The sequence below is a fragment of the Nothobranchius furzeri genome, chromosome 4 (assembly GCF_043380555.1).
Source record: "Nothobranchius furzeri strain GRZ-AD chromosome 4, NfurGRZ-RIMD1, whole genome shotgun sequence".
Taxonomy (NCBI): domain Eukaryota; kingdom Metazoa; phylum Chordata; class Actinopteri; order Cyprinodontiformes; family Nothobranchiidae; genus Nothobranchius; species Nothobranchius furzeri.
Genome location: NC_091744.1, coordinates 46071032 through 46090208, shown reverse-complemented (window position 1 = coordinate 46090208; position 19177 = coordinate 46071032). Strand labels below are relative to the sequence as shown.

The window sequence follows — 19177 nt, the reverse complement described above, 5'->3', positions numbered from 1 at the left end:
TAGAGCAGCGCAGCATGATCTTTGACAGCAGATAGCATTTGTGCATGTGAATAATGTGTGTGTGTGTGTGTGTGTGTGTGTGTGTGTGTGTGTGTGTGTGTGTGTGTGTGTGTGTGTGTGTACAGGCCGCTCTGAGGAGGCTGGCAGCAGGCTGTCCAGACAGCATCGAGGCCGCCGACTACCAGCAGCTGATCAAACCGCGGTTAGTCGATTCCTTCCTGCTGTGCTCCAACATGGAAGAGAGCTTCGTATGATGACCCCAACACAGAGATGAACTCTTATCAGTGCATCTGGACTGAAATGCTGCATCCGATTTATGATTTAGTTTTCTGTGTCATGTCCAAAGAAAAGTTGAACCGATGATTCCACAGAAAATCAACATTGAAGTAATCTCTGGTCATTTTAAAGTACTATTCTATCAGTTATTTATCCAAGAAACAATGACATAAGTGAAAGTGGGTGGAGTCTCTAGAAATAGTCCTGTGGCTATTGCATTTCTACAGACAGTTACATTAGAGGCTAATTTCATACCAATGCTTAAAAAGGTTATGTTGTTTTTTTTAAACCCACATGATTTAGCATGAGGCTGCTTATTGGTTCACAATGTTTGATACCTGGGCTACCACAATAAGCTAAGCTGCTGGAAGTGTGCTGCCGTTGATGTAACTTTGCCTAATTGTATTATGTGGTTCATGCAAAGTCCTCAGTGCCTTAATCACTCATTTTTACTCTGGTTTATGAAAACTAGGAGAGAACTGGAGATATGAGGCAGATCAGATGTTGTAACACATACGTTTGGATTTTTCTGCATGGGAGTGTGCAGTGTGGATCGGGTGGCAGACCGAGGAGGGAGCCTTGGCGGTCTGATCCCCGGACAAGGAAACTGGTTTTTGGGACAAGGAACGTCACCTCGCTGGCGGGGAAGGAGCAGGAGCTTGTGGCAGAGGTTGAGCGGTACCGCTAGATATAGTCAGACTCACCTCGACACATAGCATTGGCTCTGGAACCCAAGTCCTTGAGAGGGGGTAGACACTCTCCTTTGTTGGAGTTGCTCCGGATGAGAGGCGGAGGGCTGGGGTTGGTTTTTGTTAGCCCCAAGACTCTCTGCCTGTGTGTTGGGGTTTACCCCGGGGATGAGAAGGTAGCTTCCCTGCGCCTTCGAGTCGGGGAACGGGTCCTGACTGTTGTTTGTGCTTATGGGCCAACTGTCAGTTCAGAGTACCCACCCTTTTTGGAGTCCCTGGGAAGACTGCTAGATAGTGCTCCATCAGGGGACTCCATTGTCCTACTGGGGGACTTGAATGCTCACATGGGCAATGACAGCATGGCCTGGAGGGGTGTGATTGGGAGGAATGTCTATGGCGTCAGAATTCCGCCATATTCCGTATTGTCCACATCGCGCGTACGAACGGGACTCGCGCGTGGAAGTTAGAACCTCCTCGAGTGAAGATATACATGGCGAGGAGGTCATTTGTACACTGAGAGGGAGCAAACTGTGTCTGTGAGCGCACAAGGATGTGCACAAGTGACAAACCTGCGTGCGCGCGTTGGCCAACGAGCACACAGCAGAGGAAAACATGCGCGCGGCAGCCTCACTGCGCATGTGGCGGCCTTTCTGCGCGCTCGGTTCTGATTCTGCTCACTCAGCTGATGGGAGTTTTGGCACCCTGGAGGCGTGGAAGAATTAAAGTGCCAGAAATTGAGCGCTTGAACTTTCAATTTGAGAGCAGAATTTCATCAAGAGACCAACTTTTTAATTTCAGAATAAGATTTTATATTATTGCTCTCAAAACTTGTAATGGTTGCGCTCAAAATGTCTGCTCTCTTTCAAATTCACTCTGTTCTCCTTCAAATCTTTGTTTCTGCGCTCAGATTTAACCTTCTTACACCGGTATTGTCTTCTCACGTGAAAACTTTTTCTCTGCATGGATCAAAACTCCTCCCACAAGTCTGTCCCCTGCTCTCACGGATTTCATCTGCTCTCTCTCAAAACTTGGGAAGTACAATCTCCTAGCAACTGCTCAGCCAATAGAAAGACTTGTGGGACTGGGTGGGAACAAACCTCTTTGGGGTGCGCTCGTTTTGACACTCTGTGGATTTTCCTGTGTGGCTGCAGCATCTGCGCACAGCCTGGCTAATACCCGCCCTGATCTGGAGCGGGAGTTTCACCTGCACCAGCAAAATGGACCAGAACCAGCAAGACGCTCAAGTAAGTTATTTTTCAAGGCTACTAGCTGCAGTTTATTCCATAAAATTGTTTTGTTGTGCTACTTTTTACGACTCCTCGCATTTAATATTGCAACAGGGGTACAGCTAGGTGGATTAGGGTCCTACATGGAATAAAATGTCCGGTGTTTCATCCAGGAGCTGGGATTGAGTTATGAGGGGCGAGATATCTGTCAGATAGCATGACAAATGGTTCCAAATACCAGGAATTAGTCACTGATTGGACTACCAATCAGAATTGCTTTGGTCAGATTCTAGACTAAGCCCACTTCTAGTTGAGTTCTGGCTGTAGACACATAAGTGATTTAACATTTCTTACACCACACCAGACCACTGTGCATTTATTGTTCTTCACTATTAAAGTTTACAATTGCATTCGAACACTATTAAATACTTTTGACAGAACTGTTCATTGCATAGTACAAAGAGGTATGACACATTTCAGCATTTTCTTTTAATTTTGCATTCCTAAACTGACATTTCACATTCAATGTCAGATTGTTCATTTGCTCCTTCACTGAAATTTAAAAATGCCTTTTATTTAAATAGATTTACTATGATTGTATACAATGCTTTAAATAAAGCCATTTTTCAGGTCAGAGTTTATTATGTCAATGTGTATGTTTATGACAAGCTGTTAATCTGGATTTGTCCAAGGCCAGATGTTCTACTGTGCTAGTGTGTTGGATTTTTGGTGGGAAAAGAAATTTTATGAAAAAAAAAGTCATGTTTGGGTGTAGATTTTTGACCCACGACATGTAGAATCACCGAGGGAGACAGAAAGTAAGTAAAATAATGTTATTTATTTTGCTTGGTTGAGGTGAATGTGGAGATCCGGGGATTGGAGGCTTCGATAGGTTCTGAAGAGAAAACAGGCGTGAGTATCTTAAAGTTAATAGTAAACGAAGCCAAGGGAGAGGAGGCTTACGGTTTCATGGATGTTTTGGAGCTTAAGAGGAGGGCAAGTCTGGTCTGGCTGAGCGGGATGGTCGAGAGACAGAGACAGAGACTGGAGGCTGAGCACGGAAGACTTGGAGTCCAGGTTTTTCCGGACAGGCAGGTGAGTGGTGGAGAGCAGGTGGTCAGAGGCAAGCGATGTGGCTGAAAGGCAGGGTTGATACAAGGAGTATTGTAGAAGGGTGTTCTTTGGCTGACGAGGAGAATCTGGGTAGGTCGGGAGAATAGGGCAGATTAATACGAGGATAGCAAAATACAGGAAACAAAAAGAATCTTTAGGCAGACAAGAGCACAGGCTAGAAACTACCCAATACTGAGTAATCATCCAGCACTGGTGAGTTGTCACAGTGCTCCTTAAATCCCTTGACCATTGATGAGAATGATCTGCAACAGCTGCTCTCCGGGACACGCCCACCTGCACAAAAGAAAGGCTCAGATCCAACACAGAGGTTAACTCAGCACAGGCCATGACAAAAAATCAAAAATGCTTTTTAAGTACAGGTTCTTGATAAAGGTGCATAAAGTAAGAATGACATCCTGTGGTCTAATGTGGGTATTGCAACCCATGTGTCAAAGCATCAAATTATCCTTTCAAAGCACTGCAAAGTTTTAATTTGAAACTTTTTGTACACCTTGATCTTGGAGGAAACAGAGGGAAAGAAGTATTCTAGGTTTTATGTGCAAAACTTGAGCTCTGTGTTGTTATGTCTTTGATCCCCCCCCCCCCCCCCCTTAGGACTTCCTCTCCTTGGAGAGGGTCCTCACGCCTTTTCTTTTTCACCTACGGGCACTAATGCGGAGCCTGGACTTGTTACACTGCAACCAAGCGTGGAGACAATTGAACTTCTTTGTGTGTGTGTGTGTGTGTGTGTGTGTGTGTGTGTGTGTGACTGTGTTCAGAGGCTTTTTTGATAGAATATACTCCTGCCTGGCTTTGTTGATAAGCAATGAAAAATTCATCAACGCAGAGAAGGACTAAACAGACAGCCTAAAAACACAGGTTCCTTTGATATTGTTGTGGTTTGACCATGAGACCAAGCATTGTAGCTTAGAGTTTTACTCAGTTTCTGAACTTTCACTTTCCTCCCTTTTCCATCATTTTCCATAGGGCTGTATGTTTTATTCTCGACCTCAACAATAACGGAAAGAAGAAAAAGTTTCTATACGATGATTAAGTGATATATTTTGGTAAAGCCAAGCCCCCACAGTGCGGCTCTAAAATTGGTCCCAACCCGGAAGAACCATAAATTGCAGTTCCACCCTCATCCACTAGGGGCTGGTGTCAGAAGCGAGCGAATCCTCATTGACTCCCATGTTAAAAATACCAATTTCACAGCAGAAATAAACATGTTTACAGCCTGGTACCAGAACATGTTTTTGGTTTAAATGATCTAGTTTACACTCATGACAACTCTGAGGGGGGTGAATTTTTTTCTCACTCTTCTGTTTAAGTGTATTAAAAGCCTAAAATTCTGTATAATTAATGAGCATCAGACCCACGTGACCACAGAGCTAGCTCCGTGGAAAGGCCTCAGTAGAGCCTCGGTCTGGCTTGAAAACTGTTTCGGGATTTTGAGTCTCTCTGTTTGGGTATTCTGTTTTGGATATTATTGGTGCAATTGTTGGACAAAATGACTTGCTGTGGCATTATTTGCATTAATAGAGCGTCCAAGGAGTCTCCACTTCATTTTTTTTTTTCGGTAAGTTAAAGTATATGTGTGTATTTTAAGTCACTGCCGCCTTTAAACTAGCTGAGTTTATCGATGTAGCTAGCTAACTATCATTTTAACATGTAGCATGTACTGTTTAACCATGAAATTTATATGTAAAATACGGTACAATAATTAATAGGGCATATGTCGTTGGGTACAAGGGTAAAACCCAGTGCATTTAAAATAAAAATGGGTTGAAATATGACGGAGCTCTTGGAGGGACACTTCTGTGTTCCATTCTTCCACTCGGTTCTCCCCGGCGATCTTACCGATGCGGCGCCTACTAGCTGCTCTCGGACGGGGCTGACCACTCGTGGAGCTCTCGGACGGGGCTGACCGCTCGTGGAGCTCTCGGACGGGGCTGACCGCTCGTGGAGCTCTCGCACGGGGCTGACCGCTCGTGGAGCTCTCAGACTCGTAGAGAGACCTGACCGCAGATATACTGCAGCTCAATTCCCTACCTAAATGCAAAGTTTGAGAGACGTGGTTTACTTAGGTCTGCACTGCCTTCGGGCTAATTTGTCAAGTTCACAAAATGTGGAACGGGATGTAAGGTTAGAATCAGCGGCGAATCGGAACATATCTCGAAGCCCTGGCCGACAAAACGGTCCACATGACTATTACTGTCAGGCTCGGAGAAAATTCGGGTTGCTTTTGTGTCAGTCGGTAATTCTGCAACAGTGACTAATTAACGCAGCACTAGTTGACAGACAGCATTACAGCGTGAAATCCAGCACAGCGTGACCCGGTTCTGTAAGTAATTCTGTCTTCAGGAGGTCGCATTTCAGGCTCTTCACATCATATGTGACTGACTTTTACGTTAGAATAACGATCACACACTAGGAATGTTACAAAGCGCCTATATAGGACAGTTTATTTTGTATATTATCTGACTTTATAAACTCCAACAACAATGTGCTTCTATTTTTTTTCAGGCTAAATCTACCCATTGGCTGTCAGACTGATTTACTAGTCTGCAAGAATGCACTTGTCCAGGCTGACGTGAAGCCTTACCCGTAGCAAAGGTGAATTATTTGTAATAATCTTCTATGTAAACATTTTATTATTACCTTCTAGTTTTAATTTGTTTTACAGATTATTGTTACACGTGATTTTATGCTCTTTTAAGCATTTATAAATGTGCTGTTTCTTTGTTTTTTATATAGCCACCCAGTTTAGAGCTCCCAGCTGCTGTGTGTCTTGTGACACAAGGACCATGACAGAAATTCATCTTCCAGAAAGTGTGGCTCATCATTTAGCCAGATTTCTAAGGTATAGGCCAAAAATGTTTAGGTTAGTTTTGATAAGGTCTGTGCATCTCTCATTTCATGACGTAACTTTTCATATTTTAGTTCCTGGGTGCCTTCAATGTGCAGGGACTGTCCAAACAGACATTCTGTCAAAGCTGTTAATTCCAACAGTGAGCTGGCAGTGGCATCTAGAGCAAGCTGATATCATCCAGGAGGCTTCTGAATCTGGACTTGTGACTCTTGGTGGTGACATGCGAGCTGATTCACCTGGTGAATATGTTTAAATTTATTTATTTTATTCCTTTGCTATCAAATGTAAATTAAGTAATGACTTGCATTTCTGAAGGACACTCAGCCAAATATGGCAGCTACACCATGATGGATCTCAAAAGAAACAAAGTTATTGATATCCAACTCGTACAGGTACAACATTACCTGATGATTCCATTACATTTCATGGATAATTATTCACAGATCAATGGAGAATTTTGTTTATTTTCAGAGCACTGAAGTTGGAAATAGTGTGCGAATGGAGAAGGAAGGATTTGTGCGAAGTCTGAGTGCACTTTTGGAGAGGGGGGTCGATGTGCAGCAAGTTGTGACTGACCGCCACACATGGGTGCAGAAATATTTGCGGGAGGAAAAAAAGGAAATCAGTCACTACTTTGACCCCTGGCACATGGGAAAAGGTAATCTTTGGGGATGTATTACAGGATTTTTTTTCTATTTTAAATGTGGGTCTATTTGGCTCTCCATGAATTGGTAAGAAAATCGAAGAGCTGGGGAAGAGAAAGACGACCCAGGATGTGAGACTGTGGAAGCAAAGTGTTGTGAACCACCTCTACTGGTCAGCATCCCTCTTTATTCCAGATTGGTTCAGCATTTAAATGCTAATGTGGCGACATGTCACAGAGTGGTAATGTTGTTCTTATGTTATGCTTTATATTGCATGTTTTCTAATTGATTAGGTGCTTTTAGGTTGATTTTTAACTGTTTGGGTGTTTTTAGTGATTGCTGCAACATTGCATCCCATCTGTGTTAATCCTCCCCAATTACCCACACCTGGGAGCAGGGTGTGGACTGGACTGGCAAACAATGAACAGAGGCAGGGCGGGAGGTGAACGGGCGGAGGGTTTTGTTTATTTAAGGGAGCGGACGTGGAGACCCGGAAACGTGAGGGGAAAGGAAAATACTCGGCTGGAGCCAGACGGACACCGCGAGCTCCGCAAGGACTAGAAGGAGATCCACCGGCGGCACGGACAGCAGCAGCGGCGGCAAGAGAAGCAGCAGCAACAGCGGAGAGAGAGATCCGCGGCCGGAGACGCCAGCGCACAGAGGGCAACACGGCAGGCGGGCAGAGTTACTCTGCCCCCGTGCGTAAGTAATTGATCAGTGCCTGGCAGTGTTAGAGTTGCTCTCTCTCTGTGAGTGGTCTGGTGCCGGGGACCTATATACTGCCAGTGTAACGGTCCCTGAGACAGTTAAAATAAAGTTGTTTATTTCAAATGTTTCTGTGATAGAGAGATGCTTAATTTGGTTCATTTAATTACTAGATAAGATGATAAAAGTGTAACAATGATTAAAAAACATGTTTAAAATATGTGATTACAAAATATGGGTTTGTTAAATATGTAACGTGCTGTAAAGTTTGTATGAGGTAGAGTTTGTAATGGTCACACGATCAGTTTGGTTTAGAGCGCAACCATAGCAACTGTAACTGCTGTTGTAACTGCAACTGTAGCATAGCATGGATACATGGCTACAGATGCGTCTATAGCCTCGACGTTAATGGCTGTGTCTCAATTCAGGGTCTGCATCCTACCTCGGCCGGATTCGTCGGCCGGTTACGTCACAGCGCCGCGACTAGGCCTGTCCCAATTCGAAGACTCCTTCAAATGCGGTCGACGAATGCGGCCTTCTTTTCGCCTGAATGAAGGATGGGTCGGGTGTATCCTTCAACAGGTAGCATTTCCCAAGATGCCTTGCGGGCCGGCCGGCAGAAAAACTTACAACAATGGCGGACAGTGAAGCGGGAGCTGCTGGAGAAGATAGCACGTATAAATGTAAGTATAAACTTGAAAACTGTTAGGGTAAGGGCTTCTTTTTTTATACACGAACATTTTTAGTTAGAAATGTTACCGTAGAAGTGCTTGTATTGCGGTCTTGGCTCGTATGTTCGGCCGCTCGGTGTCGCACTTCTCCCGCTACGTTTTCACCATGATTTTAATATTTTAGGGACTAAAGACAAAACCCAAGAATTCATAAAGCTTCGAGTGGAGATGGACCACATGTTCACCGGAGCAAAGCATTCGGCGTCTGTGGCATGGAGGTATGTCATATTTTATTTAAAAATTTGCTTGAGTTCATTTTTTCTGCCAAAACATGAAAGGAATAATCCGTTGTCCTCCTTTTCTCTATCTTTTCTCTTCCTGTTTCTTTTTCTTACATGTTAGGAGTATTCTGGAGAAAATGTCCATCCAGGGGAAGGTGACCCCCATCCAGGCCAAAAAAAAATGGGATAATTTAAAGAAAAAATACAAAGTATGTAGATGTGTGTGGAAAAATATAACATGAATACATGCTAAATCTAAAAAGTTTAAACAGGTTTGTTGGTATTTGTGTAAAATGACATAATTTTATTTTTTTACCTAGGATTGCAAGTATCCAGGGTCAGGAGAGGGGGTTAGTGGGAAGCCCACTGCTGCTATTTGGCCCTGGTTTGACCTCATGGATGAGTTATTAGGACAGAGACCCTCTATCAGTCCGCCTGTCCTAATTGCTTCTATCCGTGAGGACACTCCAGGGCCAAGTACAGCAGTGGAGGAAAGGGAGGAGAGTGAGGATGAAGAGGGTCAGCCAGGAGGAAGTTAGCAGGGTGCAAGAAAAAGGAGAAGGGACAGCGATGACCAGCTTTTGGAGCTCATCAGAGAAGACATGAGGCTGCAGAGGGAGGACATGAGGCTGCAGAGGGAAGCAGAGCAGCAGAGGGCACAGGAGAGAAGGGAGACTTTTGGGAAGCTTTTTAGTCTGCTTGAAAAAATGGTAAGTAAAGATTAACCGTATTTAACAAATGTTATAATCTAAATAAAATCAGTTCTTAAACTCTTGAAGTTTATTTTTGTTTACAAATGTGAATTGTTTAATATTACAGGGTATCCACTGGGCCTTGAAAAGTCTTAAAAGGTGATCAATCGGTTTGGGTCAAATTAAGACCCTTAGAAAGTATTAAACACTGTTATCACATCTTTGCTCAGGCTCAGCTTTACAAACTATTTTCTCTGAATTAGCTCTCCAACAGTCCCAAAAACATTGTTTTAGTGCGTTATTTTGATCATTTTAATTTAAAAAAACAAACATAAAACAGCCTATTGTGGGTGCATTTGAATTGCTTCTAAAAGCAATATTAAAATATTGAGAATATCTTGAGAAAGTATTAAAATGAACTTGAAGATTATTTTCCTTAACATGTATTGTTAAATGTAATAAACAAATAATGTAATATAGAAAATAATGCAGAAATGGATCAAACTTAATAGTTTTATTTCCAAAAACGTAGATCCAACAGGTTTGAACATATATACACAAAATATTTAAGGGAAACCTACAAAATAATAAAATCTAATATAAGGTGCAGGATTAACTTGAGTGTCCTGTTCCAAGACCGTTTCAAAAACTTAAGCAGGAAGTCTAACAGGGATGCTGGATCTGCTGAACAGATGACTCATGGATGGAGTGCTGGAGCTGAGACCCGTGGCTGCTCTTTTCAGGTTGACAAGTGAAGCATCCTACTGGGTGGTCTGCAGAGGGCTTCAAGATTCATCTTGACTGTCCACTGCATCGTCCATCGGTTTGCAGGGCTGGCTGTCGACGGCTGCTACATGACCAAGACTGAAACATAGACAAATAGGAGATAATAAATACAAAATCTACATACTATTGGTGAAATGTTAGGCTATTTAAAAAAATGCATTCATTTGTTACCTGTTAACAGTAGTCATGGTCCAGTGGAACCTCCTCCAGGGCAGACACCTCACAGCACAGCTGGTCCCGCCAGCGTGCACCGCTGACATCCTCCAAGCCAGCCTCCCCCTCATCATCTCCACCATCCTCCTCAGGCTCATCCTCCGCCACCACAAAGTCTCCAGCACTGAGGCAGATGTTGTGAAGGATGGCACAAGCAGTAACAACCTGTAATACATAAAATAATTAATTTAAATTTATTTCAAAGAAATGTGAAAATCAATATTTCGTACACTTACGTGAGGCACAAAGGTGTGGTGGACCTCCAGCGCTTGCAGGAAGATGGCTCTGAACCTGGTTTTCATCATTCCAAAAGCACGCTCTATCATAGAGCGTGCCTTGGAATGATGGCTGTTAAAGTGCTGGGCAGCCACACCTAGATTCCCACGTTTGTAGGGAGTGATGAGTGGGAGTGGGCTTTGCAGGCATGGGTACCCACCATCTGCGAGGATGAAGTGCCCTGGAGGAGGGTAGACTGACTGCCTGTACAGGGGGCTGTGGCGGAGCACCCTGAAGTCGTGCACCGACCCCGGCCAGCCCACGTAGGTGTCAATGAAGCGGCCCTGATGGTCACACACAGCCTGCAGGATGATAGAGGGGAACAGTTTCCTGTTCCTGTAGCAGTGACCATCAGGGCCGCTTGGAGGCTTGATCCTGATGTGGCAGCCGTCGATGGCACCTGCAGCTTTAACAAAAGCTCTGTGCCGTGCCAGCCCTGCAAACCCCTGGGACACCACCTCCAGGTCTTCAGGGGTCTTTGGAAGGTGGATGACCTGGTGGCGAATGGCCACAACCTCCTCCGTGACTCTGTGGACGATGCGGTGGACAGTCGAACGAGGTATCCCGAACGCTCTGGAAACCACCCTGTAAGATGCTCCACTTGCCAACCAGAAAAGAAACACCAGGGTCTCAATTGTGGCACCCCAACCATGACGCCGATCTTGGTTCAGCAGATTCAGCAGCACTGAAAGGGACTCCCTGCTCACACGAAAGTCTGGTCTCGGATCTTGCTGGTTGAAGAAACGGTCCAGGACTGGGACACTCAGGTTAATCCTGCAGTATCTGGGTCTAGTCTGGTTAAAGAGAAATACAGAACAAATAAAGTTTTATTTCAAAGCTGTAATTGTAAATGTGATAATATTGTACATATTCATGGTATTCTTTCACAATTCTAAAAAATTAACTTTTGAACAATGTATGCAATGAAGACCAAAAGATCAATTATGTTTTGAAAGTGCTGTCCATCATTAAGTTTAGTAAGTCATATAAAAAGTTTTTATTTTCGTTCACTAGATGTCCTTCTACAGGTAGTGTAATGTGCTCTTTCTGCTTACAGTTATTTGTTATTTAATGACATCCATATTTTAGAATGATTTATTTGTTATTTAAGCCTTTTTCCCATTAGTTTTTCTTCTTACTTGAGTAACTCTTTTGGTGGGGAGCTTTAGTAGTTGAGTAAGTATAAAAGATTTGAAGTTGTATTTTAGTATAAGGTTCGATTTTAATACGGAGTATGTTTGCAACCTGTAAGAAGTAGCTAAAACTATCCAGTAAGCTAGCTATAGCCGATAGGTAAAGGCTACTTAATAGAAACTACAATACCTGTTCATTGTTGCTTCTCAGCCTGAGCAATATAAAATGCCTTCGCCGTCGATACATCTCTTGTAACTCCTCCAGAAGCAAGGAAATTATTAAAAAGCTCAATAATGCTTCGAGCGCTACCATTTTCCTTCTCCCTTCTGCTCAGCGCGGTTCCATGGTTGCTAGGCGACGGAACGTTCGCCGAGGGAGAGGCGGGAATTCATGAAGGCTAGGCCTGTCCAAATTCACAGCCGTTAACATCCGGTCTACCCGGCCGACGGAGGACGCAGCCCACGTCGGCCGGGTGGGCTGGGTCCTTCGAAGGATGCAGACCCTGAATTGAGACACAGCCAATGTCATTCTGCATGTGGTCCAAGAGGCGCACACGGTATGGTTTCATGTATAATGTTTGTATAATGTTGCATATGTGTTCTACACTGGTAATGAGAGGACATTTTTGTGATTCATTATTGCGCATTTTCTTTCTGTTCTGCTTGCTCGAGACTGTTTATGGACAATGATATGAGAGACTGATAAGTTAAAACAGTTATGGTGTAAACTTTGTGTTTCTTCAGTTTTCACGGTGTCTGAAGACGATAAGAGAGAGAGAGAGAGCAAAATAAACATCCGAAGACATCAGTATGATGCGTGGCCATTCTTTGTTGGACCCCTGTAGTTACAGTGAAAACGTACCGCCAACGTGCCTGGAAGTTCAACGTTAGAAGCAGTGAATGTTCCAGAAGAAGAAAAGAAGAAAGGTTCTTGACAGCGCAGTGTGTGTGGTTCGAGAACATAGCGGAAAGGAGGCTTGCAAACTCGAAAAGAGGAAACATCATTATTGGCGCTTTGGACGGAAACAACCACGACTTCACCAATAGAGGGCGACATTGACCATCATAAACGACAGCTCTGCAACCGTCTGCAACTCTCTGCCGTTGCACACAGCAAAAACTGTATAATCCCCTGTCTTCAAGGAAAAGATAACGGCTCTGCAGTCAACGTCAGGTTGGGCTGTGATATATCCACAACTGTTAGTAAAGTTTGGAGAGGTCTATTAAAATAATAATTGATTTTGTATGAGAAAGGTACTGAGTTAAAGGTAACCAGCCTGTCATAGCCAAACTGTTCCCCGTTAATTTACAAGTGGTGTTGTTTAAAGTGTTCTAATGATGTTTAAGAGTTCAACTTAAAAGAAGACTAACAAGGGGTGTTGTTAAGCAAATTGTTGCAAGAATCAGATTGTATTGAGAAATATATGTTTGCCAGGATCGCATATACATATAGCAACGACTTGTTATGCAGCAGGTTTGCTGAAACATGTACAATGTCAGTAAACAGAAAAATCACATATTGAAGAATTTGGAGAACAAATCGATTCCCTTAAGGAAGAGCTAAGTAGATTGAATGAACAATTGAAATTACAGACTGATGATGTTGAAAGGGAGAAATTTGAGTTACTCATAGGTGATATTCATGCTAAAATAGAAATAAAGCAGAAGACTGCCGCTAATACTTCAAGAATAGAGCTCAGGAAATCCTCAAGGGAGCGAAAGTTAACACCCAAAATGTTAGAAATTAAGCAACAAGAGTTTTCTCAGAAGGAGAGTAAATTTATCAAACTATATGAAACCTGGAAAGAACAAGTTAAAGCTACACGTTCCAAACTTAAAGAAGAGTGCTCTGACCAGGAATTAGCTGACATGATGGATACTGTCGAAGGGCTGGAGTCACAAGTGAAAAATACATACGAAGATATAAGATCGCAGGCAGCCCCTTCTACTGAGACCAGAAGAAAAATTGATTCCTGCACAGCAGTAACAGCGGACTTGATGAGAATACTTAAAGTACGTATGAGTGAAGTGGGGATAGAAGAGTTTGATGCTAAGGCAGAAAATGCAAGACTTCACATGGTGCTAGACAGAGAATATGCTCAGTCAATATTTGGGACTACAATCTCCCGACCTTCAGTACGTAGCCACCGCTCAAGCTGTTTATCGGAGCAGCAAAGCATCAATGTAAAAAGGCAGAGTGTGCTGCACAGCTTGCCGCGAAGCAGGCCGAGATAGAAATGGAGGAGGCTATTGCTACACAAAGGCAAGAGCTTAAAAGACTAGAAAATCAGCGAGATCTTCAGGTCATAACTGCAAAGCTAAAAGCTTATTCTCAAGCAGATTCAAGTGAAGTCTGTGGAGAAGTCAAAAGTGCACACAGTGAGGTAGTCAGTTGTCCTCCGTTAGCTCCTGAAGAAATCGTACCACAGCAAACCTACAAGAATAATAACAATGAACAACCAAACAATAATAACAATGAGTCATTGTTAATGCAAGCATTGCATGACACAATGGTCCTCACCAGACTTCCTGCACCTGAACCCCCAGTCTTCTCAGGGGACCCACTTAAGTTCTTAGAGTGGAGCACTAGTTTCAAAGCTTTGATAGAACGGCGATGCACAAATCCAGCCGACAGGTTGTTCTACCTACGCAAATACATCAGTGGAGAAGCATGGTCTGTATTGGAGGGAAGCTTTTACAGAAAAGATGACCAAGCATATGACCAAGCTTGGGAAGCTTTGAATGCTCGGTATGGTCACCCCTTTGTAATTCAGCGTGCATTTAGGGAAAAACTGAACAAATGGCCAAAGATTGGTTCAAGAGAGTCGCTTAAAATGAGACAATTCAGTGATTTTCTGACAGCCTGCAGCAATGCTATGCCATACATCAAAGAACTGCAGGTGTTAAATGACTGTGAAGAGAATCAAAAATTGCTCCGAAAACTTCCTGACTGGGTGACTTCTCGTTGGAATCGTCATGTCACGGTGCAGTTACGGCAAACAGAAGAATATCCAAGCTTCAAACAATTTGCTGACTTTGTTATACAAGAAGCGGAAGTTGCATGCAATCCCATAACATCATTTAATGCCTTGAAACACACTGAAGCTAGAGACATGAAGCGTCCAAAGGTTAATGCATACATCACAAGTGTGGAAGCATCAGACAGAACAACCACAGGATACAGCAAAGTGGAGAACCATTCAAATGAGGCTGATATAGAAAGAAAAGCACATGCATTGCCATCAAACTCAGTCATATGTATTTGCTGTGGAGAAAGCCATTCTATTCACAAATGCCAGACCTTTGCTAAAATGTATGTGGAAAACAAGATAAAGTTCATACTTGACAATAACCTGTGTTTTGGCTGTCTCAGAGGAGGACACAATGCAAAAGACTGTAAGCGCAAGGCGACTTGTGGGGTTTGTAAAAAACATCATCCAACAGCTCTTCATGAAGACCGTCCAACAACTGCAGTGAACACATCATCACATAGAATGCAGGCAGAAGAAAACATATCTGCACTTTCTTGCTGCATGGACAAAAGAGATGGTGGGAGCACATCCATGATAGTCCCTGTGTGGGTTTCTTCAACCACCACTCCAGAGAGAGAGACCTTAGTGTATGCTTTATTAGATACGCAGAGTAGCAACACTTTTGTAGATCAAGAGGTGTGTGAGGAGATGGGGATGAGTTTAGAGCCAGTGAAATTAAAGCTAACCACTATGATGGGAAGAGATTCCATTGTTCAGAGCGAAAGGGTTAGTGGGCTCAGAGTTAGAGGGTTTTACTCCAAAGTCTTTATCAATTTGCCACTTGCCTATACCAGAGACTTCATCCCACTTGAACGTTCACACATTCCCACCTCTGAAACTGCCAAGAGATGGAAACATCTAATCAGAATAGCACAGGAGATGCCCGAGTTAATGGATTGCAAGGTTGGGCTGTTAATAGGCTACGACTGTTCTAGAGCACTGGCACCACGGCAAGTAATCGCGGGGGGTGACGAAGAGCCATATGCAATCAAGACAGACCTGGGCTGGAGCATTGTTGGCAGTTCACAAAAAATGGCAACATTAACAGAAGTGACAGGCCTGTGCCATCGCTTATCTGTTAAGGAGCTTCCACTTCTGACACCAGCCACCATCATCAGAGTACTTGAGTCAGATTTCAAAGACACAGCTTCTGGAGAAAAGAGCATATCACAAGATGACATACAGTTCATGCATCTGCTAAATGAGGAAATACACCAGAATGCTGACGGGCACCTAGAGATGCCACTTCCCTTTAAGGCACGCCCTCAGCTGCCAGAAAATAAGCGTCTGGCTCTGGTGCGACTTAAGCACCTGAAAGGGAAGTTTGAGAAAACCCCCAAATTTAAGAACGATTATGTAAGGTTCATGGACAATGTCTTCAAGGAAGGTGATGCTGAAAGAGCTGAAGATGATCCCAGAGAAGGAAATACGTGGTACATTCCACATCAAGGCATCTATCACCCAAGAAAACCAGAAAAAATCAGGGTTGTGTTTGACTGCTCTGCAAAGTACAGTGGCACAGCTCTGAATGATTACCTCTTGACCGGACCGGACCTCATCAACAGTTTGACTGGTGTACTCTGCAGATTTCGCCAACACCCTATTGCAATAATCTGTGATGTAGAGAAGATGTTTCACAGATTTCATGTAAACAGAGAAGACAGAAATTACTTGCGATTCCTGTGGTGGGAAAACGGTGAAACAAACACAGAGCCAAAGGAATATCGCATGAAAGTCCATCTTTTTGGGGCAGCATCCTCACCAGGCTGCGCAAATTATGCAATGAAGTATCTTGCAAGCCAAAATGAAAGGGAACATCCGACAGCAGCCAACTTCATCAGAAGTAGCTTCTATGTTGATGATGGGCTAGTCAGTTAAAAACTGTGAATGCAGCCATTGAACTAGTGAGAGATGTGCGGAAGGTGTGTGCGAAGGCAAGATTACGACTTCACAAGTTCATATCCAACAACAGAGAAGTCCTGGAGTCAATTCCAAATAGTGAACGAGCTAGTGGAGCCCAGGATGTGGACATCAGTCATCATGAACTCCCAGTTCAGACTGTGTTGGGAGTAAGGTGGAGTGTAAGCTGTGACACCTTCTCCTTTAAAGTTGCCCTGGAGGAGAAACCAGTATCACGACGGGGAATTCTTTCCATTATCGCCTCTGTGTTTGACCCATTAGGCTTCTTGGCTCCTTTCCTTCTAATAGGAAAGAAAATTCTACAGGAAATGTGTCTAAAGAGCATTGGATGGGATGAGCCACTGCCTGGTGAATTGAAGCCACAATGGGAGAGTTGGGTCACTGATCTGAAGAACCTGCAGCAACTCTAAATCCCAAGATGCTTTGTACCTGAAAACCTTGGAAAAGTCCAAAGAATAGAACTCCACCACTTTTCAGATGCGAGCAATCGCGGGTATGGTCAGTGCTCATATGTCCGGGTGATGAGTGAAGACAGAGTGCATTGCTCCTTAGTCATGGGCAAAGCACGAGTTGCACCCACGAGAGTTGTAACCATACCAAGGCTGGAATTAACAGCAGCAGTGGTGTCTGCAGCAGTCAGCAGAATGCTAAAAGAGGAACTGGAGCTCAAAATTGATCAAGAGTATTTCTGGTCTGATTCATGGGTGGTTTTGGGCTGCATTAACAACGAAGCCCGCAGATTTCATGTTTTTGTTGCTAATAGAGTGCAAAGAATCAGAGAAGCAACTGATCCAGCATAGTGGCACTATGTTGACACCAATCAAAATCCAGCGGATCACGCTTCCAGAGGCCTCACAGTGGCAGAACTGATCAGTTCAAACTGGCTCACTGGAGCTCATTTCCTGTGGGAAAGAGGGTTTGTCACACCAGACTCAACTCCAGACCTTCTGGTAGGTGATCCAGAGGTCAAAACGACACAAATACTACAAACAAAGGTAGTAGAGGACAGGAACTTCTTGGAGCGACTCAAAAGGTTCTCAAAATGGCATACAGCAGTAAATGTAGTTGCTAGGATTCAGCAACTAGCCAAAAAAGCCAGAATACAAGTAGGAAATAGAAAACTATCGAAAGAGGGTGAAAGGCTCAATAAACCATCCACTCTTGAACACCCTATACATAAATTAGTGGTCCTAATAGAGAGTAATTAGAATGTTCCAGTGGAACTTCTGTAAATGTATATGGGATGGTTAAAATATTAGACTTGACTTGCAAGATTGTCACAACTGTTTGGTTCTGAAAATTTCTAGATTTATTCAAATTATTAGCAGTTCATAAATCTTAGTAATTTGGTGGGAGTGTAACGGTCCCTGAGACAGTTAAAATAAAGTTGTTTATTTCAAATGTTTCTGTGATAGAGAGATGCTTAATTTGGTTCATTTAATTACTAGATAAGATGATAAAAGTGTAACAATGATTAAAAAACATGTTTAAAATATGTGATTAAAAAATATGGGTTTGTTAAATATGTAACGTGCTGTAAAGTTTGTATGAGGTAGAGTTTGTAATGGTCACATGATCAGAGTTTGGTTTAGAGCGCAACCATAGCAACTGTAACTGCTGTTGTAACTGCAACTGTAACATAGCATGGATACATGGCTACAGATGCGTCTATAGCCTCGACGTTAATGTCATTCTGCATGTGGTCCAAGAGGCACACACGGTATGGTTTCATGTATAATGTTTGTATAATGTTGCATATGTGTTCTACACTGGTAATGAGAGGACATTTTTGTGATTCATTATTGCGCATTTTCTTTCTGTTCTGCTTGCTCGAGACTGTTTATGGACAATGATATGAGAGACTGATAAGTTAAAACAGTTATGGTGTAAACTTTGTGTTTCTTCAGTTTTCACGGTGTCTGAAGACAATAAGAGAGAGAGAGAGAGAGAGAGAGAGAGCAAAATAAACATCCGAAGACATCAGTATGATGCGTGGCCATTCTTTGTTGGACCCCTGTAGTTACAGCCAGAGTTGTTGTGTGCCACATGGGCCGGGCCGAGGAGGATTGGATCCACCGTGCGGCGATCCTGTGGTTCCCAGACGACGACGCCGGCCTTGGAGGTTCCTTGGTCGAGAGCTCAGCAGGGCCGGACTGGACCGCCTTGTCCATTGGGGCCCTGCGCACACTCGATTGAACGCTTTTTTTTCCTTTGGCGTCATCATCAGGGTTTTGTAATAAATGTACCTTTTTAATTTGCTTTGGCTGTCGCACTGCTTGCCTTGTTTTTTTAGAACCTATTTTAATCCTTTTAATATTAGTGGCACCTTCCATTCCACCTGGATCGTGTCACAGATACATAACCCAAACCAATATTACAGTAACATAAACTCTTACACAAAACGCTCCTCTTGATAGAGCAAATATGTTCAGCACATTCTGACAGACAGACCACATTTCTTCTGTCATGTTACTGTACAGGAATTTTTAGAGTTTTTCTTTTTAAAGATAAATAGTATTACATTTAAAGTGCAATACTTTCACATTATCATTTTCCCACACTTTCTGTATACTTGTATTTTATTGTTTTTCAATAAAGAATGACAAATTTAAGTTTATGGTTTTTTTAGCACACAAATATTTATCTGT

At 43.1% G+C, this 19177-nt stretch overlaps 2 protein-coding genes across 5 annotated transcripts in view; both read left to right on the top strand.

Annotated features, from left to right (window-relative positions):
* Positions 1 to 3187, top strand: part of LOC107373636 (INSC spindle orientation adaptor protein) — a 122631-nt gene extending 119444 nt beyond the window's left edge. For all 4 annotated transcript variants that reach the window (XM_054737500.2, XM_070550202.1, XM_070550200.1 and 1 more), the window contains one exon: positions 126 to 3187. In XM_054737500.2, coding sequence (XP_054593475.1) covers positions 126 to 254 — 129 coding nt within the window. In that variant the 3' untranslated portion in view covers positions 255 to 3187. The remainder of the gene's footprint in view (positions 1 to 125) is intronic.
* A 772-nt stretch (positions 3188 to 3959) lies between these two features.
* LOC129160610 (uncharacterized) lies at positions 3960 to 17048 on the top strand. The gene is made up of 6 exons (XM_070550199.1): positions 3960 to 5920; positions 6062 to 6167; positions 6248 to 6415; positions 6492 to 6568; positions 6648 to 7522; positions 12322 to 17048. The coding sequence occupies exon 6, from the start codon at positions 13815 to 13817 to the stop codon at positions 16485 to 16487; it is 2673 nt and encodes an 890-aa protein (XP_070406300.1). The 5' UTR covers positions 3960 to 5920; positions 6062 to 6167; positions 6248 to 6415; positions 6492 to 6568; positions 6648 to 7522; positions 12322 to 13814; the 3' UTR covers positions 16488 to 17048.
* Positions 17049 to 19177: the final 2129 nt, after the last annotated feature.